Source organism: Bos taurus, chromosome X (genome assembly GCF_002263795.3).
Source record: "Bos taurus isolate L1 Dominette 01449 registration number 42190680 breed Hereford chromosome X, ARS-UCD2.0, whole genome shotgun sequence".
NCBI lineage: Eukaryota > Metazoa > Chordata > Mammalia > Artiodactyla > Bovidae > Bos > Bos taurus.
Genome location: NC_037357.1, coordinates 97041398 through 97067130, shown reverse-complemented (window position 1 = coordinate 97067130; position 25733 = coordinate 97041398). Strand labels below are relative to the sequence as shown.

Sequence of the window (25733 nt, the reverse complement as noted above, 5' to 3'; positions counted from 1 at the left end):
GAAGGGCACAAAACACAGGCCCAACCGAGTCTGTGCCTTTGTGGAGTACCTGAGAACCTGAGCAGCATAGATCTGGGAAGTGCACTCAACCCAGGGCCTTCCTTAGACAGTTCCATGGCAGAGTAACCTGGAGCCCGAGCAGTGTAGACTGAGAAAGCACACATGCCATGAGCAGGGGCAAACCCAGTGTGGCTCAGACATTGCGAGCACTCCCCACACATGCCAGCGATATGTGTTTGCAGTGTTCCTCCCTCCTCGCAGCACAATTGAACAAGTGAGCCTAAATAAATGACCACCTTTGCGCCCTCGTGTCAGGGCAGACGTTAGATACTGATGAGACTTGCAAACAGAGGAAGCCAAAATAAACAAAGAAGAGGGAGAAACTTTGGAAGTGATACGTGCAACAGATTAAAACCCTATAGTTAGCACTGGCTACATTGGAAGGGACCTATAGACCTTGAGAGGAAGTATAAGGTGGAATAAGGAACTATCTGAAACTGAACTGACCACACACTGCCTTCAAGAGTTCCAGAGAAATCCTATATATGTTTTACTATTATCATTTTTAAATTTTTAAAAAATTTTCAGTTCTTTATTACCCCTTTAATTTTTTTTAAAACCTATTACCTTGAAAAAAAAAAAAGACCCTATTTTTAAAGCAAATTTCATATTGTTTAGATAACGTCTGCTATTTTGTGGTTTTTTAATACTGTATTTTTGAGAGTCTAACCTCTACTCTAGATTTTTGTATTTGTTATCAATTTTGTACCATCAAGATGGCAGAGGAATAGGATGGGGAGACCACTTTCTCCCCCACAAATTCTTCAAAAGAACATTTGAACGCTGAGTAAACGCCACAAAACAACTTCTGAATGCTGGTAGAGGACATCAGGCACCCAGAAAAGCAGCCCACTGTCTTCAAAAGGAGGTAGGAAAAAATATAAAAAGAGGTAGGGACAGAGCTCCATCCCAGGAAAGGAGTCTTAAAAAAGAGAGAAGTTTCCAAACACCAGGAAATATTCTCACTGCCGAGTCTGTGGCGAGCCTTGGAACCACAGAGGGCAACATAAAAGGGAGGAAAAATAAATAAATAATTAAAACCCACAGATTATGTGCCCAACGGTAACTCCCCCAGCGGAGAAGCAGCACAGACACCTGCACCCGCCACTAGCAAGCAGGGGCTGGGCAGGGAGGCATGGGCTGCATTGCTTAGAGTAAGGACTGGGCCTGAAGGCCCCGAGGGCAATCTGAGGGAACTAACTTGGGATAGCAAACCAGACTGTGGGATAGCTACCATGTGAAAAACCCTAACCTAGGACACCACCGGGCCCGCTCACAGAACAAAGGAAAGAGCAAAGCAAGCCAGCTACAGACCGGCCCATACACCCTCTATGGTGACAGGCATGCGAAGGCAGCCTTAGCTGGAAGGGGGCAATCACGGCCCCAGAGAGGCTTTATCTACCAAACTGCAAGCAGGCTTCATTGCTAACCAAGACTTCTTGGGATTCTGGATGGTCAACATCTGCCTGAGAAGGTGCACCGGTTGTACACCCAGAAAACCAAGCAGCGGGGTCCGGGGAGGGGATAAGTCACAGCAACCAAGCTCGCCAAACACCTGGTCACCTGAGCTCCTCAGATCTGGGAAGGGCACAAAACGCAGGCCCAACCGAGTCTGCGCCTCTGAGGACTACCCGAGTACCTGAACCTGAGTGGGTTAGACCTGGGAAGTGCATACAACCAGGGCTGGCCTCAGACAGTTCCCGGCAGAGCAACCTAGAGCCTAAGCAGTGTAGACAGGGAAAGCACACATGCCGTGAACAGGGGAAACCCAGTGTGGTTGAGACACTGCGAGCACATACCAGTGTTTTTTGTTTCCTGCGTCCCTCCCTCCCCACAGCACAACTGAACAAGTGAGACTAAAGTGTCCACCACCGCCCCCTTGTGTCAGGGCAGAAATTAGACACTGAAGAGACCAGCAAACAGAAGAAACTAAAACAGAGGGAACCTCCTTGGAAGTGACAGGTGCAATAGATTAAAACCCTGCAGTTAGCACCAACTACATAGGAAGGGGCCTATAGATCTTGAGAAATATAAGCTGGATCAAGGAATTATCCAAAAATGAAGTGACCCCACACTGCCCACAACAACACCAGAGAAAGTCCTAGATATATTTTTATTATTTTTGCTATCATTCTTTAATTTAATTTTTTTATTTTTAAGACCTCTGTTACTCCTTTAATTTTGATTTTTACAATCTACTATTACTTTGCAAAAAAAAAAAAAAGAGATCCTATTTTTTAAGCAAACTTCATATATATATATATATATATATAATAATTTTGTGACCTTTTTTTTCCATTAATATTGTATTTTTGAACACCCAACTTCTACTCTAGACTTCTAATCTTTGCTTTTTGGTATTTGTTATCAATTTTGTACCTTTAAGAACCCAATCTTCAGTACCCATTTTTACTTGGGAGTGAGATCACTGGCTGGACTGCTCGCTCCCACTTTTTCTCCACCAGGTCGCTTCTATCTCCTCCCTCCCCCTTCTCTTCTCTACCCAACTCTGTGAATCTCTTTGTGTGTTCAAGACAGTGGGGAACACTTAGGGAATTGATTACTGGCTGGATCAGTCTCTCTCCTTTTGATTTCCTGCTTTATCCTCCTGGCCACCTCTGTCTCCTTCCTTCCTCTTCTCTGTATAACTCTGTGAACATCTCTGAGTGGTCCAGACTGTGAAGCACACATAAGGAAGTGATTACTGACTAGCTTGCTCTCTCCTCTTTTGATTCCACCTCATCTCATCCTGGTCACCTCTATCTCCCTCCTCCCTCTTCTCTTCTCCATGTAACTCTGTGAACCTCTCTGGGTATCCCTCACTGTGGAGAAACTTTTCATCTTTAACCTAGATGTTTTTATCAATGGTGCTGTATAGATGGAGAAGTCTTGAGACTACTGTAAAAATAAGACTGAAAACCAGAAGCAGGAGGCTTAAGTCCAAATCCTGAGAACACCAGAGATCTCCTGACTCCAGGGAACATTAATCGACAGGAGCTCATTAAACGCCTCTATACCTACACTGAAACCAAGCACTACCCAAGGGCCAACAAGTTCCAGAGCAAGACATACCACGCAAATTCTCTGACAACGCAGGAACACAGGCCTGAGCTTCAATATACAGGCTGCCCAAAGTCACTCCAAACCCATTGACATCTCATAACTCATTACTGGACACTTCATTGCACTCCAGAGAGAAGAAATCCAGCTGCACCCACCAGAACACTGACACAAGCTTCCCTAACCAGGAAGCCTTGACAAGCCACCCGTATAACCCCACCCACAGTGAGGAAACTCCACAATAAAGAGAACTCCACAAACTGCCAGGATACAGAAAGGCTACCCCAAACTCAGCAATATAAACAAGATGAAGAGACAGAGGAATACCCAGCAGGTGAAGGAACAGGATAAATGCCCACCAAACCAAACAAAAGAGGAAGAGATAGGGAATCTACCTGATAAAGAATTCTGAATAATGATAGTGAAAATGATCCAAAATCTTGAAATCAAAATGGAATCAGATAAATAGCCTGGAGGCAAGGATTGAGAAGATGCAAGAAAGGTTTAACAAGGACCTAGAAGAAATGAAAAAGAGTCAATATATAATGAATAATGCAATAAATGAGATCAAAAACACTCTGGAGGGAACAAATAGTAGAATAAGGGAGGCAGAAGATAGGATTAGTGAGGTAGAAGATAGAATGCTAGAAATAAATGAATCAGAGAGAAAAAAAGAAAAACAAATTGAAAGAAATGAGGACAACCTCAGAGACCTCTGGGACAATGATAAACGCCCCAACATTCGAATCATAGGAGCCCCAGAAGAAGAAGACAAAAAGAAAGACAATGAGAAAATACTTGAGGAGGTAATAGTTGAAAACTTCCCTAAAATGGGGAAGGAAATAATCACCCAATTTTGTACCATTAAGAATCCAACCTTCAGTACTCATTTTTACTTAGGAGTGTGGTTACTGGCTTGATTTCTCTCTCCCCTTTTGACTCTCCTTTTTCTCCCCCAGGTCACCTCTATCTGCTCCCTCCCCCTTCTCTTCTCCACTTAACTCTGTGAATCTCTTTGGGTGTTCTGGGCTGTGGAGAAAACTTAGGGAACTGATCACAGGCTAGATTGGTCTCTCTCCTTTTGACTCCCATTCCTCTCCTCCTGGTCACTTCTATCTCCTTCCTCCCTCTTCTCTTCTCTATGGAACTCCGTGAACCTCTGTTAGTATTCCAGACTGTGGAGAGCAAATAGGGAATTGATTACTGGCTAGACTGCTCTTTCCACTTTAGATTCGCCCTCTTCTCCTCCTGGTCACCTCTATCTCCCTCCTCCCTCTTCTCCTCTTCATGTAACTCTGTAAACCTCTCTGGGTGTCCCTCACTGTGGAGATGAAAGATGCTCAACATCACTCATTATCAGAGAATTGAAAGTCAAAACCACAATGAGGTACTATCTCACACCGATCAGAATGGCTGCTATCCAAATGTCTACAAACAATAAATGCTGGATAGGGTGCGGAGAAAAAGAAACCCTCTTACACTGTTGGTGGGAATGCAAAGTAGTACAGCCACTATGGAGAACAGTGTGGAGATTCCTTAAAAAGCCAGAAATAGAACTGCCATACGACACAGAATTCCCACTGCTGGGCATACATACTGAGTAAATCAGAATTGAAAGAGACAAGTGTACCCCAATGTTAGTCTTTGTTAGTTTGATTAATATGTATCTTGGCATGTTTCGCCTTGGGCTTATCCTATATGGGACTCTTTGTGCCTCTTGGATTGATTGACTATTTCCTTTTCCACACTGGGGAAATTTTCAACTATAATTTCTCCAAAAGTTTCCTCATACCCTTCTTTCACTCTTCTTCTTCTGGGACCCCTATAATTTGATTGTTTGTGCATTTGATATGGTCCCAGAGGTCTCTGAGACTGTCCTCAACTCTCATTCTTTTTACTTTTTTCTGCTCTTCAGAAGTTATTTCCTCCATTTAATCTTCCCGCTCACTGATTCGTTCTTCTGCTTCAGATATTCTGCTATTGATTCCTTCTAGAGTATGCTTAATTTCAGTAATTGTGTTGTTTGTCTCTGTGTGCTTATTCTTTAATGCTTCTAGGTCTTTGTTAATTGATTCTTGTGTTTTCTCCATTTTGTTTTCAAGGTTTTGATCGTCTTTACTATCATTATTCTGAATTATTTTTCAGGTAATTTTCCTATTTCCTCTTCATTTATATGGACTTCTGTGTTTCTAGTTTGCTCCTTAATTTGTGCAGTATTTCTCTGCCTTTTCATTTTTTTTTTAAGTTATTGTGTTTGTGGTCTCCTTTTTACAGACTTCAAGGAAAGTTGAATTCTTTCCTTGAAGAAGGTTGAATTCTTTCTTCGTTTTGGTCTGACCTTCTAAATTTGGTTCATTGGTTTGTGTGAGCTTAGTATAGGGTGAGACTTGTGCTGAGTTTTTGTTTGTTTGTTTGTTTTGCCTCTTATTTGCAATTCTGTGTGAGGTGGTACTCTTGTCTGCTGGTGATTGGGTTTGTATTTTTGTTTTGCTTGTTGTTTAGATGAGTCATCCTTCACAGGGTGTTACTGATTGTTGGGTGATGCTGGGTCTTGTATTCAAGCGGTTTCCTTTGTGTGAGCTCTCACTATTTGATACTCCGTAGGGTTAATTCTCTGGTAGTGTAGGGTCTTGGAGTCAGTGCTCCCACTCCAAATGCTCAGGGTTTGATCTCCGGTCAGGAATGAATATTCCACAAGTGGTTTGTTATGGCATTAAGGGAGAGTAAAACAAATAACCAGAAATGAGAAACCAGAGATGACCCCCAAACCAATGGCAGTTACAAAATCAGGCAAATAATAATTAAAATAATGGAATATACACATATACATATACACCCATGAGCAAAGTGAAAACAGTTCAACAAAAGTGAAGTATAGTAGATTGATCAGGCAAACAAATGAAATAAAAAATTATATTTACCAGTTAAGAAAAAAACTAATTTAATTACAAACTGGAAAGCAAAACTAAAGCAAGGTGCCAAGTGGGGAATAAACCAATGGAAACAAAACTAACAAATACATTGAGAGGAAAGGAAAGAAATAAAAGGAAGAAAGAATAGATATGCAAAGATAAATAGAGGTGGATGAAGAAGATTTATATACATTAAAGATTAATTGCAAGGAGAAAAGAACAGTTTGAGAGGCAGATGAAGGAAGAAATAGGTTTAAAACAATTGAAAATTAAAATCATAAAACAGAGAAAAGAAGTAAAAACAGAAGAAGAAAGAAAAAAAAGGGGAAAAAAGAAAACTCCACAGAACTGCAAAAGCCCAATGTAGAGGCAGAGGCTTATGACAACAATAAGAAGTGTGACTGAATACACACATATACACATAGGCAAAAGCAAAACAGTCCAACAAAAATAAAGTATGATAGCTTGAGCCAGCAAACAAAGGAAACCAAGCAGATAGGCAGCCCAAAGCCATACCAAACCTTACTGGACACAGCACTGCCATTCAGAGAGATGACATCCAGCTCCATCCAACAGAACACAGGCAAACATTCCCAGTCAGGCAAACTACACAATGCACTGGTCCAACCCCACCTACAGGGTGCAGAATCCACAATTAAGAGGAATTACACTGTACAGGAGACAGGGAGGAAGACCATCCCCATGGAAAAGAAATTCAAAAAAGCTAAATGGCTGTCTGGGGAGGCCTTACAAATAGCTATGAAAGGAAGAGAAGCGAAAGCAAAGGAGAAAAGGAGAGATATAAGCATCTGAATGCAGAGTTCCAAAGAACAGCAAGAAGCGATAAGAAAGCCTTCTTCAGCGATCAATGCAAAGAAACAGAGGAAAACAACAGAATGTGAAAGACTAGAGATCTCTTCAAGAAAATTAGAGATATCAAGGGAACATTTCATGTAAAGATGGGTTCGATAAAGGACAGAAATGGTATGGACCTAATAGAAGCAGAAGATATTAAGAAGAGGTGGCAAGAATACACGGAAGAACTGTACAAAAAAGAGCTTCATGACCCAGATAATCATGATGGTATGATCACTCACCTAGAGCCAGACATCCTGCAATGGGAAATCAAGTGGGCCTTAGAAAGCATCACTACAAACAAAGCTAGTGGAGGTGATGGAATTCCAGTTGAGCTATTTCAAATCCTGAAAGATGATGCTGTGAAAGTGCTGCACTCAATATGCCAGCAAATTTGGAAAACTCAGCAGTGGCCACAGGACTGGAAAAGGTCAGTTTTCATTCCAATCCCAAAGAATGTTATGCTAACTCACTTCAGTCGTGTCCGACTCTGTGCGACCCCAGAGATGGCAGCCCACCAGGCTCCCCCGTCCCTGGGATTCTCCAGGCAAGAACGCTGGAGTGGGTTGCCATTTCCTTCTCCAATGCATGAAAGTGAAAAGTGAAAGTGAAGTCGCTCAGTCGTGTCCAACTCTTAGCGACCCCATGGATTGCAGCCTAACAGGCTTCTCCGTCCATGGGATTTTCCAAGCAAGAGTACTGGAATGGGGTGCCATTGCCTTCTCTGAATCCTAAAGAAAGGCAATGCCAAAGAATGCCCAAACTACCACACAATTGCACTCATCTCACACGCTAGTAAAGTAATGCTCAAAATTCTCCAAGCCAGGCTTCAGCAATACGTGAACCGTGAATTTCCAGATGTTCAAGCTGGTTTTAGAAAAGGCAGAGGAACCAGAGATCAAATAGCCAACATCTGCTGGATCATGGAAAAAGCAAGAGAGTTCCAGAAAAACATCTATTTCTGCTTTATTGACTATGCCAAAGCCTTTGACTGTGTGGATCACAATCAACTGTGGAAAATTCTGAAAGAAATGGGAATACTAGACCACCTGACCTGCCTCTTGAGAAATTTCTATGCAGGTCAGGAAGCAACAGTTAGAACTGGACGTGGAACAGACTGGTTCCAAATAGGAGGAGTACGTCAAGACTGTATATTGTCACCCTGCTTATTTCACTTATATGCAGAGTACATCATGAGAAACGCTGGGCTGGAGGAAGCACAAGCTGGAATCAAGATTTCCAGGAGAAATATCAGTAACCTCAGATATGCAGATGACACCACCCTTATGGCACAAAGTGAAGAGGAACTCAAAAGCCTCTTGATAAAAGTCAAAGTGGAGAGTGAAAAAGTTGGCTTAAAGCTCAACATTCAGAAAACAAAGATCATGGCATCTGGTCCCATCACTTCATGGCAAATAGATGGGGAAACAGTGGAAACAGTGTCAGACTTTATTTTTTGGGGCTCCAAAATCACTGAAGATGGTGATTGCAGCCATGAAATTAAAAGACACTTACTCCTCGGAAGGAAAGTTATGACCAACCTAGATAGCATATTCAAAAGCAGAGACATTACTTTGCCAACAAAGGTCCATCTAGTCAAGGCTATGGTTTTTCCAGTGGTCATTGTATGGATGTGAGAGTTGGACTGTCAAGAAAGCTGAGCGCCGAAGAATTGATTCTTTTAAACTGTGGTGTTGGAGAAGACTGTTGAGAGTCCCTTGGACTGCAAGGAGATCCAACCAGTCCATTCTAAAGGAGATCAGCCCTGGGATTTCTTTGGAAGGAATGATGCTAAAGCTGAAACTCCGGTACTTTGGCCACCTCATGCGAAGAGTTGACTCATTGGAAAAGACTCATGCTAGGGGGGATTGGGGGCAGGAGAAGGGGACGACAGAGGATGAGATGGCTGGATGGCATCACTGACTCGATGGATGTGAGTCTGAGTGAACTCCAGGAGATGGTGATGGACAGGGAGGCCTGGTGTGCTGCAGTTCATGGGGTTGCAAAGAGTCAGACATGGCTGAGTGACTGAACTGAATGAAACCTAAGAAAGGAGACCCCCAAACATAGTAAATTAAATGAAATGAAAAGACAGAGAACTATGTAGCAGGTGAAGGAGCAAGGTAAAACCCCCCCAAACCCAACAAACGAGGAGGAAATAAGTATACCTTGAGGAGAATTAATAATAAAATAATAATAGGAAAGATGATCGAAAATCTTGAAAACAAAATGGAGGCATGGGAAATAGAGTGGAGGTATGGATTGAAAATAGTAAGACATGTTTAAAAAGGACCTAAAAGAATTCAACAATCAACAATCAACAATGCAGTCAGTTCCATTCAGTTGCTCAGTCATGTCTGACTGTTTGCAATGCCATGGACTGCAGCACGCCAGGCCTCCCTGTCCATCACCAACTCCCAGAGTTTATTCAAACTCATGCTCATTGAGCTGGTGATGCCATCCAACCATCTCATCCTCTGTTGTCCCCTTCTCCTCCTGCCTTCAATCTTTCCCAGCATCAGGATCTTTTCAAATGAGTCAGCTCTTCACATCAGGTGGCCAAAGTATTGGAGTTTCAGCTTCAACATCAGTCCTTCCAATGAATATTCAAGACTTATTTCCTTTAGGATGGACTGCTTGGATCTCCTTGCAGTCCAAGGAATTCTCAAGAGTCTTCTCCAATACCACAGTTCCAAAGCATCAATTCTTCGACGCTCAGCTTTCTTTATAGTCCAACTCTCACACCCATACATGACTACTGGAAAAACCATAGCCTTGACTAGATGGACTGTTGTTGGCCAGGTAATGCCTCTGCTTTTTAATATGCTGTCTAGCTTGGTCATAACTTTTCTTCCAAGGAGTAAATGTCTTTTAATTTCATGGCTGCAGCCACCATCTGCAGTGATTTTGGAGACTCCCAAAATAAAGTTTGTCACTGTTTCCACTGTTTAGATAAAAAATACATTGGAGGGAACCCACATTAGAGTAAATTAGGCAGAAAAAAAGGATAAATGAGCTAGAAGATAAAATGGTGGAAATAACTGAAGCAGAGTGGAATAAAGAATAAAAAGAAATGAGGACAGTCTCACAGACTTCTGGTACAACATTAAGCACCCAAACATTTGAATTATAGGAGTCCCAGAAGACAAAAGGACGGGGCATGAGAAAACATTTGAGGAGATTATAGACAAAAAATTCCCTAAAATGGGGAAGGAAATAGCCACACAAGTCAGGAAGCAGAGGGTCCCATACAGAGACATGCAAAGATATATTAATAAACTAACAAAAATTCAACACAAAGAACAAATATTAAAAGAAGCAAGGGTAAAGCACCAAAAAAGCATACAAGGGGATCCCCAACAGCTATCTTTCAATAAAACTTCAGGCCAGAAGGCAGTGGCAGGATATACTTAAAGTGATAAAAGGAAAAAACCTACAATGAAGAATACTCTATCCAGCAAGGATCTCATTTGGATTTGAAGGAGAAATCAAAGGCTTTACAGGCCACCAAAAGCTAAGAGAATTCAGCACGGCCAAACCAGCTCTTCAACAAATGCTAAAGGAACTTCTCTAGACAGGGAACACAGAAAAGACCTATAAAACAAACCCAGAACAATAAAAAATGTTCTAACCAAAAGACACAGATTAGCTGAACGGATACAAAAAAAAAAAAAAAAAAGACACCTACATATGTTGTCTGCAAGAGACCCACCTCAAACCTAGGGACACATATGGACTGAAAGTGAAGGGTTGGAGAAAGGTACTCACTGAAAACGGAGATCAAAAGAAAGCGGGAACAGCAATACTCATAACAGATAAAAGGGAATTTAAAGACCATTACGAGAGACAAAAGACACTACATAATGATCAAGGGGTCATTCCTAGAAGAAGACAAAACAATTATAAATATATATGCACCCAACATAGGAGCACCTCAATGTGAAAGTGTGAAAGTCGCTCAGTCATGTCTGACTCTTTGCAACCCTATAAACTATACAGTCTGTGGAATTCTCCAGGCCAGAATACTCGAGTGGGTAGCCTTTCCTTTCTCCAGGGCATTGTCCCAACCCAGGGATCGAACCCAGGTGTCCTGCATTGTAGGCGGATTCTTTACTATCTGAGCCACAAGGGAAGCCCAAGAATACTGTACTGGGTAGCCTTTCCCTTCTCCAGTGGATATTCCTGACCTAGGAATCGAACCAAGGTCTCCTGCATTTCAGGCAGATTCTTTACCAACTGAGCTATCAGGGAAGCCCTGATAATTTAATTTAATGAATATCAAAGGGAAAATTGACAGTAACACATTAGTAGTGTTAGACTTTAATATCCCACTCACACCAATGGACAGATCATCCAGAAAGGAAATTAGTAAGGAAACACAAGCTTTAAATGATACATTGGACCAGTGGGACCTAATTTATATCTATATTGCACTTCACTCTAAGATAATAGATTTCACTTTTTTCTCAAGTACATATGGAACATTCTCCAGGACAGATCACATCCTGGGCCACAAATCAAGCCTTGGTAAAGTTTAAAAAACTGAAATCATTTCAAGCATCTTTTCTGATCACAACAGTCTAAGACTAGATATCAATTACAAGAAAAAAAAAAGTGAAAAAGAATAACAGATGGAGACTAACCAATAAACTTCTGAATAACAACAGATCACAGAAGAAATAAAAAAGGGAATCAAAATATGCCTGGAAAAAAGTGACAATGAAAACACAACTCAAAACCTATGGGATATAGTAAAAGCAGTGCCAAGAGGGAAGTTTATAGCAATTCAAGCCTACCTGAAAAAAAAAAAAAGAGAGAGAAATATCAAATAAACAACCAATCTTATACCTAAAGAAACTAGAAATAGAAAAACCAACAACAACAAAACCCCCAGTTAGTAGAAAAAAAGAAATAATAAAGATCAGAGAAGAAATAAATGAAAGAAATGGAGACTGTAGCAAGGATCAATAAAATTAAAAGCTAGTTCTTTGAGAAGATAAACAAAATTGACAAACTGTTAACCAGACTCATCAAGGAAACAAGAGAGAAGACACAAATCAATAAAATTAGAAATGAAAAAGAAGTTACCGCAGACAATGGAGAAATACAAAGGATCATAAGAGATTACTATGAGCAACTATATGCCAATAAAATGGACAACTTGGAAGAAATGGACAAATTTTTAGAAAAGTATAAACTTCTAAAATGGAACCAGGAAGAAATAGAAAATATGAACAGATGAATCACAAGTATGGAAATTGAAACTGGAATAAAAAGTCTTCCAACAAACAAAAGCCCAGGGCCAGATGACTTCACAGGCGAATTCTACTAAAAATTTAGAGAAAAACTAACACTTATCCTGCTCAAATGCTTCTAGAAAATTGCAGAGGAAGGAAACTCCCAAACTCATTATATGAAATGACCAGTATCCTGATACTGAAACCAAACATAGATCCCACAAAAAAGAAAATTACAGGCCAATATCACTGATGAACATAAATGCGAAAATCCTCAACAAAATTCTAGTAAAAAGAATACAACCACACATTATAAAGATTATACACCATGATCAAGTCGGATTTATTCTAGGTATGCAAGGATTCTTTAATATACACAAATAAATCAGTGTGATACACCACATTAACTAATTAAGAGAAAAAACAATATGAAGACTAAATGGACATGAGTAAGAACAAACTCTGGGAGATAGTGAAGGAACAGGAAGCCTGGCGTGCTGCAGTTCATGGGGTCACAGAAAGTCGGACATGACTTAGTGACTGAACAACAACAATCTCAATAGATGCAGAAAAATCTTTCAATACAATTCAGCACTCATTATTAATAATAAAAACTTCAGAAAATGGCCATAGAAGGAACCTACCTCAACATAATAAAGGCCATATACAATAATCCCACAGCAAACATTTTCTCAATGGTGAAAAACTGAAAACATTCCTTCTAAAATCAGGAAAAAAGAAGGATGCCCACTCTCACCACTATTGTTCAACATAGTTTTGAAAGTCATAGCTATGGCAATCAGAGAAGAAAAAGAAATAAAGGGAATCCAGAATGGAAAAGAAGTAAAACTCTCACTGTTTGGAGACTACATGATACTATACATAGAAAACCCTGAAGATATTATCACAAAATTACTAGAGCTAATCAATGAATTTAGCAAAGTTGCAGGACATAAAATCAATACACAGAAATCAGTTTCATTCCTATAACAATGATAAATTAGAAAGAGAACTTAAGTATTCAATCTTATTTACCATTGCAACAAAAAGAATAAAATATCTAGGAATAAACCTACCTAAGAAAACAAAAGAGCTGTATACAGAAAACTATAAGACACTGATGAAAGAAATCAAAGATGACAAATGGAGACATATTCTATGTTCCTGGATTGTAAGAATCAATTCTGTGAATATGACTATACTACCAAATGTAATCTACAGATTTAATGAAGTCCATATCAAATTGCCAATGGCATTTTTCACAGAACTAGAACAAAAGCTTTTACAATTCATATGGAAATGCAAAGGACCCTGGATAGCCAAAGCAATATTGAGAAAGAAAAACAGAGCTGGAGGAATCAACCTTCCTGACTTCAGATTATACTACAAAGTTACAGTCATCAAGACAGTATTATATTGGCACAAAAACAGAAATATAGAACAATGAAATAAGATAGAAAGCCCAGAGATAAAGACACACAGCTATGGACACCTTATCTTTGACAAAGGAGGCAAGAATATACAATGGGGAAAGATAGTCACTTCAATAAGTAGTGCTGTGATAACTGGACAACTACATGTAAAAGAATGAAATTAGAATATTTCCTAATACCATACACAAAGATAAACTCCAAATGGATGAAAGATCCAAATGTAAGACCAGAAATTATAAAGCTCTTAGAGGAAAACATAGGCAGAACACTGTATGACATAAATCACAGCAAGATCCTCTATGACCCACCTCCTATAGTAATGGAAATAAAAACTGAAATAAACAAGTGGGACATAATTTAACCTAAAAGTTTTTGCAAAGCAAAGGAAACTATAAAAAAGGTGAAAATAAAACTCTCAGAATGGAAGAAAATAATAGCAAATTAAATAACTGACAAAGAATTAATCTCCAAAATATATAAGTGGCTCATACAACTCAATACCAGATAAAACAACCCAATCACAAAGTGGGCAAAAGACCTAAACAGACATTTCTCCAAAGAAGACATACAGATCACTAGTAATCATATGAAAAGATGCTCAACATCACTTATTATTAGAGAAATGCAAATCAAAACTACAATTAGATACCACCACATACTGGTCAGAATGACCATCATCAAAAAATCCACAAAAAATAAATGCAAAAGAAGATGTGGAGAAAAGGGAACCCTCATGCAGTTGGTGGGAATTTAAATTAATACAGCCACTATGGATGACAGTATGGAGATTCCTTAAATAATTAGGAATAAAACTACCATATGACCCAGTAATTCCACTACTAGGCATATACCCTGAGGAAACCAAAATTGAAAAACACACACATACCCCAGTGTTCTGGAGAAGGCAATGGCACCCCACTCCAGTACTCTTGCCTAGAAAATCCCATGGATGGAGGAGCCTGGTGGGCTGCAGTCCATGGGGTCACGAAGAGTCGGACATGACTGAGTGACTTCACTTTCACTTTTCACTTTTATGCACTGGAGAAGGAAATGGCAACCCACTCCAGTGTTCTTGCCTGGAGAATCCCAGGGATGGGGGAGCCTTGTGGGCTGCCGTCTATGGGGTTACACAGAGTCGGACACGACTGAAGTGACTTAGCAGCAGCAGCACCCCAGTGTTCACTGCAGTACTATGTACAAGAACTAGGACATGGAAGCAACCTAGATGTCCACTGACAGATGAACTGAATGGATAAAGAAGCTGTATTACATGTACACAATGGAATATTCAGTTCAGTTCAGTTGCTCAGTTGTCTCAGACTCTTTGCAACCCCATGAATCACAGCATGCCAGGCCTCCCTGTCCATCACCAACTCCCAGAGTTCAGTCAAACTCAAGTCCATCAAGTCAGTGATGCCATCCAGTCATCTCATCCTCTGTCGTCCCCTTCTCCTCCTGCCCTCAATCCCTCCCAGCATCAGAGTCTTTTCCAATGAGTCAACTCTTCACATGAGGTGGCCAAAATACTGGAGTTTCAGATTTAGCATCATTCCTTCCAATGAACACCCAGGACTGATCTCCTTTAGGATGGACTGGTTGGATCTCCTTGCAGTCCAAGGGACTCTCAAGACTCTTCTCCAACACCACAGTTCAAAAGCATCAATTCTTCAGCTCTAAGCTTTCTTCACAGTCCAACTCTCACATCCACACATGACCACAGGAAAAACCATAGCCTTGACTAGACGGACCTTTGTTGGAAAAGTAATGTCTCTGCTTTTGAATATGCTATCTAGGTTGGTCATAACTTTCCTTCCAAGGAGTAAGCGTCTTTTAATTTCATGGCTGCAATCACCATCTGCAGTGATTTTGGAACTCCCAAAAATGAAGTCTGGCACTGTTTCCACTGTTTCCCCATCTATTTCCCATGAAGTGATGGGACCAGAGTGGGTTGCCATTTCCCTCTCCAATGCATGAAAGTGAAAAGTGAAACTGAAGTCGCTCAGTCGTGTCCGACCTTCAGCGACCCCATGGACTGCAGCCTACCAGGCTCCTCCATCCATAGGATTTTCCAGGCAAGAGTACTGGAGTGGGGTGCCATTGCCTTCTCTGAACATATACACTACCATATGTAAAATAGATATCCAATGGGAACTTTCTGTTTCACTTAGGGAACTTAAACCATGGCTCTGTAACAACCTAGAGGGTTGGGATGGTGGAGGTGGGAAAGAGTCAAGAAGGAGGGGACATATGGATATCTATGGCTGATTCACATTGATGTATGGCAGAAATCAACACAGTATTATAAAGCAATTATCTGTCAATTAAAAATAAATAAAATTTTTTAAATGTATAAATTCTCTAGAATCACTTCTAGTACATCCATTTAAAATGATACATCTTACTCTGGTAAACTCTATAAGGTACCTCTTTAGAATTCTGTTATTTATTGATTTTAATAATTTCCCATCTAGATCATGTCTTTGAACATAAGGACAATACTTGTCACATAAGAGGTACTTAAGAGGTAAAATATTTATTAATGGCTTAGTGAAGCATCAGTACTCTTGTGTGGAAAATCCCATGGATGGAGGAGCCTGGTAGGCTGCAGTCCATGGGGTCGCTAGGAGTCAGACATGACTGAGTGACTTCACTTTCACTTTTCACTTTCATGCATTGGAGAAGGAAATGGCAACCCACTCCAGTGTTCTTGCCTGGAGAATCTCAGGGATGGGGGAGCCTGGTGGGCTGCCATCTCTGGGGTCGCACAGAGTCAGACACAACTGAAGTGACTTAGCAGCAGCAGCAGCAGTGAAGCATACTTAGGTATAATACCTCAGGGTGTTTCACGTATTACATACTCAATACATAACTGCTGATTGGTACCTTGGTAAATGGATTTCCCTGGTGTCTCAGTGGTAAAGAATCTGCCTGCAATGCAGGAGCTGCAGGAGACATGGGTTCAGACCCTGGGTCGAGAAGATTCCCTGGAGGAGGGCATGGCAACCCACTCCAGTATTCTTGCCTGTAGAATCCCATGGATAGAGGAATCCAGCGGGCTACAGTTCACACGGTCACAAAGAGTCAGACACAATTTAAGTGTCTTAGCATGCACTTTGGTAAATATGTATCAGTTCAGTTCAGTTCAGTTCAGTCGTTCAGTTGTGTCCGACTCTTCGTGACGCCATGAATCACAGCACGCCAGACTCCCTGTCCATCACCAACTCCCGGAGTCTACTCAAACTCATGTCCCTTGAGTTGGTGATGCCATGCAGCCATCTCATCCTCTGTCATCCCCTCCTCCTCCTGCCCCCAATCCCTCCCAGCATCAGGGTCTTTTCCAATGAGTCAACTCTTTGCATGAGGTGGCCAAAGTATTGGAGTTTCAGCTTCAGCATCAGTCCTTCCAATGAACACCCAGGACTGATCTCCTTTAGGATGGACTGGTTGAATCTCCTTGCAGCCCAAGGGACTCTCAAGAGTCTTCAACACCACAGTTCAAAAGTATCAATTCTTTGGCACTCAGTCTTCTTCACAGTCCAAGTCTCACATCCATACATGACCACTGGAAATACCAAAGCCTTGACTAGACAGACCTTTGTTGGCAAAGTAATGTCTCTGCTTTTTAATATGTATAAAGGATGGTATTAAGGGTCAGAGACTGTTGGTGCTTTTAGATCACTGTATGCTTTCTTTTAAAATACTGTTAGGCTTCTTTCTTTAGAAAAACTGACAAAAGGGTTTTATGTGGTTTTAAATGTTAGTAATTAAAAAGAATGAAATTTAGTTCACAATCTAGGACAATGTAGGTAAATCAAATTTACCATTAAATACAGCCTAATTCCTAATTCATGCTCCTTCTTTAATTTTTCAGTTTTTCTTCCACTCTTTTTATGGTTATGTCTTTTAGTGTATAAAGCAATTATAAAATGGAAAGACTATGATAGGGGTTCTCATGACTATGTTCTTATGCCACCACTTGCCTCTCAATTTTCTCTAGTGACAGATGTAACTCTGGCTAAGGAGCTACAAGCCAATCTCACAAAGATCCAGTGATGTTGGATTTTGACGATTCTACTACTGGCCTGCTCCAACTGAGACAAATGCAGGTAAAACTCACTCCAGTAAATAAAATTTTCATGAAGAATTGCTCAAATTCATAGTAACAATTCACCAACTTGTGACAGAGTCTGTGACAATACTTAAATCATTTTACCCTAAATATAGAATAACTACTAAACCTTAAGCACAGTAGTAGAAAACATACTCAATGCACAGCAGAGACTGAATAACTCATTTTGATGCAGAGTAGTCTGGAGAGGTAATGTTACATCCAGATTGGTGCTTTCCAATAGAAACTTAATAAGAGTAATAGCTGTAGCTTTTAATTTTTAAAACATTTTAATTGTTATAATGCATAACTTAAAATTTTTCCATAGCCACATTTTTAAAAGTAAAAAACGATTAGGATTAATTTTACTGTTATATTACTTTAAGCAAATATATTTAAAATATAATGTTCTCACCCCTCAAAAATGAATAAATATGTAACTTGATGGATGTATTAACTAACTAGACCCTAGGAATAGGATCTAGTTAGTTAACACATCTCACAATGTATACAAATATCAAACCACCACAATGTACATTTTAAATATTTTACAATTTTACTGTCAGTTATACCTCAATAAAACTGAAAAATATTCAAATATTATTCAATGTGTAATCAATAAAAAATACTATGAAATATTTTTGTGCACTAAGTCCTCAAAATTATGTTTGTATTTTACAGTACATCTCAATTTGGATGTTAAAGTTTCAATAATTAAAGTGAAATTTAATCCTACTAAAACAGTAAAGTTGTGTTTAACAGAAAATATTTTCAACTGTTTCAGATTCAATTTAAATTAAATTTAATTAAAAATTCAGTCTTACATTCACACTAGGCCCATTTCAAGTGCTCAATAGCCATGTAAACTAGTAACCACGTTGTTCAGTGTCTCACTCAAGACAAGGCGAAGAGGCCTCTCATAATTGAAAGGGAAATAAAAGGATCAGAATTGTATAGGTAGTTCTAAGAATGCCTGAGGGAACTAAGAAAGAGGAAGTGGCCCTCAGTTGCTGTTTAGAAAGCAGATAAAGCACAATGTGGATAGCTTATGCAGGAATAACAATTATTTTAAAATTATCATTTAGCTAAACACCATCTTAACACACTCATTTCCAAAAAAGACTTTCTTACTTACTTCACTGTTAAGTGAAAATGATTATTACAGTCCCCAAGGAAACTTGAGTTATTTCTAATTTGCTATGATGATAGCTATCTCCCTAATATCTGTTCCTTCTTGTCATTTCCCACTGACAGCATCTAGTCCAGGGTTCATGTTTCATCAGAGAACATCTGCGCTGCTGCAAAAGCTTTCTCACTGGTTTTCTATTCCAGTCTCTACCATCTAATTCAGGCTTCTCAGGTGTCACTAGTGATAAAGAACCTACCTGCCAATGCAGGAGGCATAAGAGATGCGGGTTCGATCCCTGAGTCGGTAAGATCCCCTGGAGGAGGGTATGGCAACCCACTCTAGTATTCTCACCTGGAAAATCCCATTGACAGAGGAGCCTGGTGGGCTCCAGATCATAGGGTCACACAGAGTTGGACACGACTAGAGCAACCTAGCGTGCACGCATGCACCATCTAATCCATATTGTACACTTCCATTATATTAACACTCTAGATATCATTTTCATGATCTGACTCCAGTATTTAAACACATTCACTGGCTCTCATCTGTGTTCAGAATAAACTCATTATTCTTACCGTTTTTTTTTCCCCCCCGTCAGTCATTTTGGTACCAAATTAAACTTTTCCTGTTTATCTTCTCCATTTAATCTTTTTCTGTCTCCCATCAACTGTAATCTTTGTAAATGGCAGAGTTGAATATTACTCTTCTTATAGAACCTTTAATATGTTACGTTGTATTTTGCACAATGATGCTTAATAAGTATTTATTAACTTGAAATAAATACAGTGGTACCTCCAGTTAATAAATTGCCTTCTCATATGCCTCCTGGATAAGAACATGAAGAGACAAATAAATTTCATACTTTACTCATAATTAACTCCTGCTATTCAGCACTGTTATATTCATTACATTACTTGATAAAAATGCCAATGCCAATATATTTTTAACAGGATCAATGTGATCAACAGAGTACCCAGAAATAAACCTGTTTTAAGCCATTATATTATTATGCTTCCAATTGGCAAGATTTTTTTAATAAACCAAATGGAGGAGAAGCAGAAAGGAAATAGGATTAAATTAAAATGTGTACAATTATTTAAAAGAAGTGATGGCAATTTTAAACCATCAACAACAGAAATTTAACTTCATACCTTTAAAGTATAAAAAGGTCCACCATTTTTTTAGAAAATGGAGTTGAAAGGGAATTATTTGAATGAATTTGTTCAATGAAATCCTGTGAACCCATGAGAAAAGTTAACATCTGTCCTTTGAAAATTCAATGAGTAGGAAAAAGTATAATGATTTTTTTATTGGATGGAACTTGATTTAAGGAATTCAAAAAAAGAAATCACAGTATAAATTATCTTCATGTGTAAGTAATTTATTTGATGTTTGCTACTTGTGTGTTCATTCCAATCCTCGACGCACGTTAACTGCCAAATATGCAATATAGTGGTCAATTTAAGAGTCCTTAATGAATTACAATATTTTTAAATGTGCTTTATGAATACAAATATTTCTAAAGCAAAAAGAGAAAACACTGAGTAGACACAATGAAATTCTGAGCACTTCTCTGATTTACAAAAGTATGTCTACTTTTATCACTAAATGAATAAAACCACTTTAAAAATATATTTATGTGGATGTGTGTGTATACTCCCTTACACACAGTACATAAACATTTCAAAGTGACAATTTTTTGGTGCACTTCCAAAGCGCTACAATAAATGTCATCCATAGACATTCACATGCAAACACTACTGGGCTAGTACACTACAGCAAATAGAGTTTTAACTGAACTCCTTGGCAAAAACTTCTTAAAAATGGAAATAATGAAACAGAAATCCATTTCTTGTCTGCACAATATAGAAAATAATGTCTTATATCATCTGAGTCATATATATACACACAGGATTATTTAAGCTCAGAAAATAACTTCTTACTATACACACAACTGCAGTGTATACTCAGCAAATGTTACCAGTGAAGAAAATGTCTATGAGGAGATCTGAGGAACAGTGGCAAGAAGAGATCTATCCATTAAAAAATAAAAAGTAAGGCATGGCAAGGGCTGGAATGCACATACAAGGATGGGCGAGAAAGTAAACAGAAAGTAACAGAAACCAATTAAAGTGGAAAACGGCAGCTAGTTATGACACAGTAATAAATCATGAAAGTTGGATGAGTGGGAAGGGAGAGGTGAAAAGAATTTATCTTCTTTGTTTTAAGCTATATATAGAACTGTCATTCACTAGCCAAAGTCCATTTGGAATGTGCATTTGCTAAAATGCCATGAGTCACAGCAGACTTTGCCAAAACCACCACACAGGGTTGTGAAGATATTCCACAAAATTAAAAATGCCATACTCATGTAAGACAGAAATTTTACACAATATTCAGCTTCAACCTTTCCTTTCAACTCTGGGAAAATGCAATGAGCTCTCCAAACCACAGAGAGCAGGAATCTTTCTCTGCTCCATTATCAGTTTCATGCACAAGTGACTTTGGAGGTACAGCAAAGTCTAACTCTGAAAGAGATCAAAGATGGTGACAGATTGGTCTAATGAATAGGGATGCAGATATACCTGTGAGTAATGTTTCCACTTCTGGCATTAGCCACAGAAATTCCTGGCAGGGAGGAAACAATACAGTGGAGGAAATAAAGAGATTTCCCCATCCTGCTTCACCCTAATTCTCACAAACCTTATTGTCTAGACAGGAACAGGATCAAATTATCCCAATTTCTTCCTTATAGTAAGGAGGATTGAGAGCGTGAAAGGATTGTATAAATTCAACAAGATAAGCCAAAGATGTAATATTTTTTCCTTACCTATTAAAAACTGGAAAGGATTAAAAGTCTCAGGTGTGTTAGCTATGTATGTGCACTGCTATGATCATTTGACAGCTAGGAAACTGAAGCTTAGTGAAACTAATTTATTCAAGGCCACTTATTCAACATGAATTTGACCCTGGGTCTGTTTCATCTCAGGCTTCCCTAGTGGTTCATATGGTAAAGAAACTGCCTGCAATATAGGAGACCCAGGTTCGAGACCGGGGTCAGGAAGATAACCCGGAGAAGACAATGGTTACCCAATCCAGTATTCTTGCCATGGAAAATCCCATGGACAGAGGAGACTGGTGGGCTACAGTCCATGACATCTCAGAGTCGGACATGAATGAGTAAGCATGCACATGCTGTTTCATGTCAAAGTCCTGGCTGGCAATTTCTATAAAAACAAACCTCATCATCAAAAGAGACGAGGAAGATAAATGGTGAGCAGAGTCAACACATTTTTTGTTACCTTTTCTCCTTGTTAGTTCTATCTTCAAGAAAATATTTTGTCATTGAATATATTTCTAATGAATTTTTACATATGCCTTCAGCAGCATTTATTCCTCCACTAATAGTAACTCTACAAGAACAAATCATGATATCAGAAGCAAGGTAATTATGAATTAATGCACTATCACTGGAAGCTGCAAATATCCAAGAGAAAACTAGACATTCTGTGCCACATGCTAAAAGAACACAACACATGAAACATTCATGGCCCCTCCATTCTGACCAAGTCTCTAGATCCAAACACCAAATTAAGGAAATAGAGTGTAGAGGAATGTGACACCACGTGGATATAATCACCAAGACTTAAGACTGGTAAGCTCTACATGTGAAATAACTTTTCTTCAATGAATTAAATGCAAAGAGACAATAGGGTAATATACAGATTAAAAAGACACTTAAGAGGCTTACTCAGATTCTAACTGTTTAAATGTTAACAACAAATAGCATTTATGAGACAATTATAAGCTGGAATGTTGACAGTATTAAGGAATTACTGCTAACTTTAAGTATGACAATGGAACTGAAGATTTTTTCAAAAGAGCCCATGCTTTTCAGAACTATATATTGCATATTTATGGTCGAAATTATGTGATACCTTGTATTTATTTCAAAATAATACTGGAAGAGGGTATGAATGGAGATTAGATAAAAAAAAGAATATTCATGAATTGATAATAGCTGAAGTTGGGTGTCATGTATATGAATGTTCATTATATTATGTGTATATTATGCATGTTTGAAAAAAGCACATGCAACATCACTGAAAAAATGTTCTAATTTTTCTCAAGGAAAGAAGCTTATTATCAAGGAATCATAGAGTTGAAAAGACCTTAGAAACAATCTATTCAAACCACCTCATCTCATAAATAAGGAAATTAAGGCTCAGATAGGATAAGTGACTTGTTCAAGGTCACACAACCCGCAAGTTCCAGACCCAAGATCAGGATTTAAATCTCCAAACTTGCAGCCCAGGGCTCTGTTCTCCTTCAGACCTATAAGAAATGACTGTATTTAAGCATTCAGGCCAGAATATTCTCAAAATTGAGTGTCATCAATAAAAGTAAGCCATGTGGCAGGAATGAACAGAATTTAGTTCATACCAAAAATGAGCTGCCAGTCACTGTGATAAGATCTGTTTCTTTCTGAGACCCATGGTTTCCTGCTGGATTGGAGAATCCAAACTGGGTTTCTTCCTCCTGTGCAAAGAAGTCAGAGTCAGGATGTACATTCCATTCCGTTTTGGTTGGTGGCAGTAGTTCTGAGACACTGTTTTCACAAAGGGTGCTTGAAGGAGTCAGAGCATCTGTGTCTACTGTTAGCTTACTGCTAGGGATCAAAGCTTGGGGCTCTTGACTCGAGTTTTTCAAAGCCAAAGAGCTCAGAGATGCCAACGGCCCCGCACTTAGACTTGAGACATCATCCATATCTAAGGGACCCTGCTGAAAACCTGCTGCTGTCGTTCCAAAGAAGAGTGAGGTATCCAAACTTTGAGGAAGGTCACTGGTGGCCATCAAGGCCTGAGGGTCCACTGCCTGCCCTAAGGAATTATTATTATTAGCAGGGAGGTTTCCTGCCAGAGTTGAGTTCACAGAAGCCACATCAATAGTCAAGATCCCAGAGTTCACCAATGCCGTGTCCAGTACTGCAGCAGAACTATTATTACCAGGCACATCAGAGAAGAGAGACACAAGCTCAGCATCACTGAGGTCACTCTGCCCCTGGCTGGTAAGTTCACTGCTGGGTGTAAGAGAATTTGCAGCTTCCAGCTGAGCTAAGAGATCCTGGCGCAGGTTGTGCCTTTTGGCCATGTGGGTCTTCATGCTGTGCTTGGATGTGAAGAGTTTATTACAAGTGGCGACTGGGCATCGGCTTTTCCAAGTGTCCACATCCTGCAAGTGTTTCTTGGAGTGAATGTAGAGACTACTGCGAGCAGAGAACCTGGCACAGCAACCTTCCACCGGGCACACAAAAGGCTTCGTGCCCAGGTGGGTTATGCTGTGGCCTTTCAGATGTTCAGCCCTTGTGAAAGATTTCCCACACCCTTCCACCGGACACATGAACCTCCGGTCATCGTCGTGCTTCCGTTTGTGCCTTAGGAGTTTGGACATGCTAGTGAAGTTCCAGCCACAGCCCTCAAAGTCACAAAGGAACGGTCTCTCACCAGTGTGGCTCCGAAGGTGAATTTTCAGCCTACAAGCCTTGTCATACTGTTTACTGCAGCCAGGAAAGGAACAGGAAAAGAGTTCCTGTTCCCTGAAGTGGGCGCGGTTATGGGAAAACAGGGCACTCACTGTGATAAATGTCTTCTTGCAGCTGGAAAACGCACACTGGTAGGGCCTCTCAGGCTCGAAGTGGCTGCGCTGGTGGGCGCTGAGTTTGGCCTGTGTGGGGAAGGTCTCCTCACACACCTCACATTTGAATGAGTTCTCCTGCTCGTGGCCCTTCATGTGTGCTTTGAGGTTATACACGGTGGTGAAGCTCTTGCCACAGCCCTCTGCTGGGCAGCCGAAGGGCCTCAGTTTGTCGTGTGACTGCAGATGCCTCTTGAGCTTGTAGGAGGTGGTGAAGGTCCACCCACAACCACCCAGGGGGCACTTGAAGGGCCGCTGGCCCTGGCTGCTGCTGTGTGTCAGCAGGTGCACCTTCAGCTGGTGCTTCTTTGCAAAGGTTTGTCCGCACTGCACCTCAGGACACAGGTACAGCAACACGCCCTGGCCTGGGCCTGGCGGCCCGCGGGGGCTCTCAATAGCCGCCAGGCCCTCTGCCTCCTCCTTGGGCGCTGGAGCAGGCGCAGGTTCTGCCCGCTCCGCCAGCAGGAGGTCGGGCGGCAGCTCGGGACAGTCTCCAGGCTGCGCAGCGTGCGGGATCCCAGCTTGCGGGACGATCAGACCCCCGGGCTGCGGTGGGGGCGTGGCTAGGGTGAGGACGCCGTTCTCCAAGCGCAACAGCAGGTTTTGGTTGTGAATGGCGACTGTGCCTGCGAAGGCCGCGGCAGGGCCCAGGCCTGAAGCGGGGATCGGGGCCAGGGCCGGGACTGGGGCGGGGATAGCCGACAGGCAGCTGGGGCCCAGCGCAGGGCGGCCCTCGGGGTTCGCGCCGCTTTCGCCCCCCAGGAGCCTTGGGCCCAGCCCGGCTTCCTCCCTCCACACGGGCCCTGTGGCCTGGCCAGCGCCCGCGGTATCTACGTCTCCACCCACCGGGTCCAGCAGCACCAGGAAGAAGTCATCGCCGCCGCTCCCGCCGCCGCTGCCACAGCTGCTAGCGTGATCGGGCCTCAGCGCCAACGGGCTCGGGCCTGGGCCTGGGCCTGGGCAAGAAGAAGCCGCGCTGGCCTCCTCACGCCGCCTCCCGGGCCCGCCATCTTGGGGGCCCCGGAGCAGCAGGAGGCGGCGCGCCGGGGCCTGACTGGCCCGCAGGTCAGGACCTCCGCGGATCCGGCCGCTGCCCTCGGGGCTGCCAGCCCCGCCGGTTTGTCGCATCCCGCGAGCCGGGAGCAGCCTCGGGATTTCCATCTCTGCGTCCGTGAAGCTCCACTGGAACCAGAGCCGCGGAGGAGGCGCGATCCCGCCCCCTGCCGCGGGCCCGAACACGTTCCT

At 41.1% G+C, this 25733-nt stretch overlaps 1 protein-coding gene across 1 annotated transcript in view; it reads right to left on the bottom strand.

Annotated features, from left to right (window-relative positions):
* LOC510362 (zinc finger X-linked protein ZXDB) overlaps positions 1-25733 on the bottom strand; it is a 37188-nt gene extending 11455 nt beyond the window's left edge. The window contains exon 1 of the mRNA XM_059883799.1: positions 1-25733. This exon is cut by the window's left edge and continues 11455 nt beyond it. Coding sequence (XP_059739782.1) covers positions 23232-25649 — 2418 coding nt within the window. The 5' untranslated portion in view covers positions 25650-25733 and the 3' untranslated portion in view covers positions 1-23231.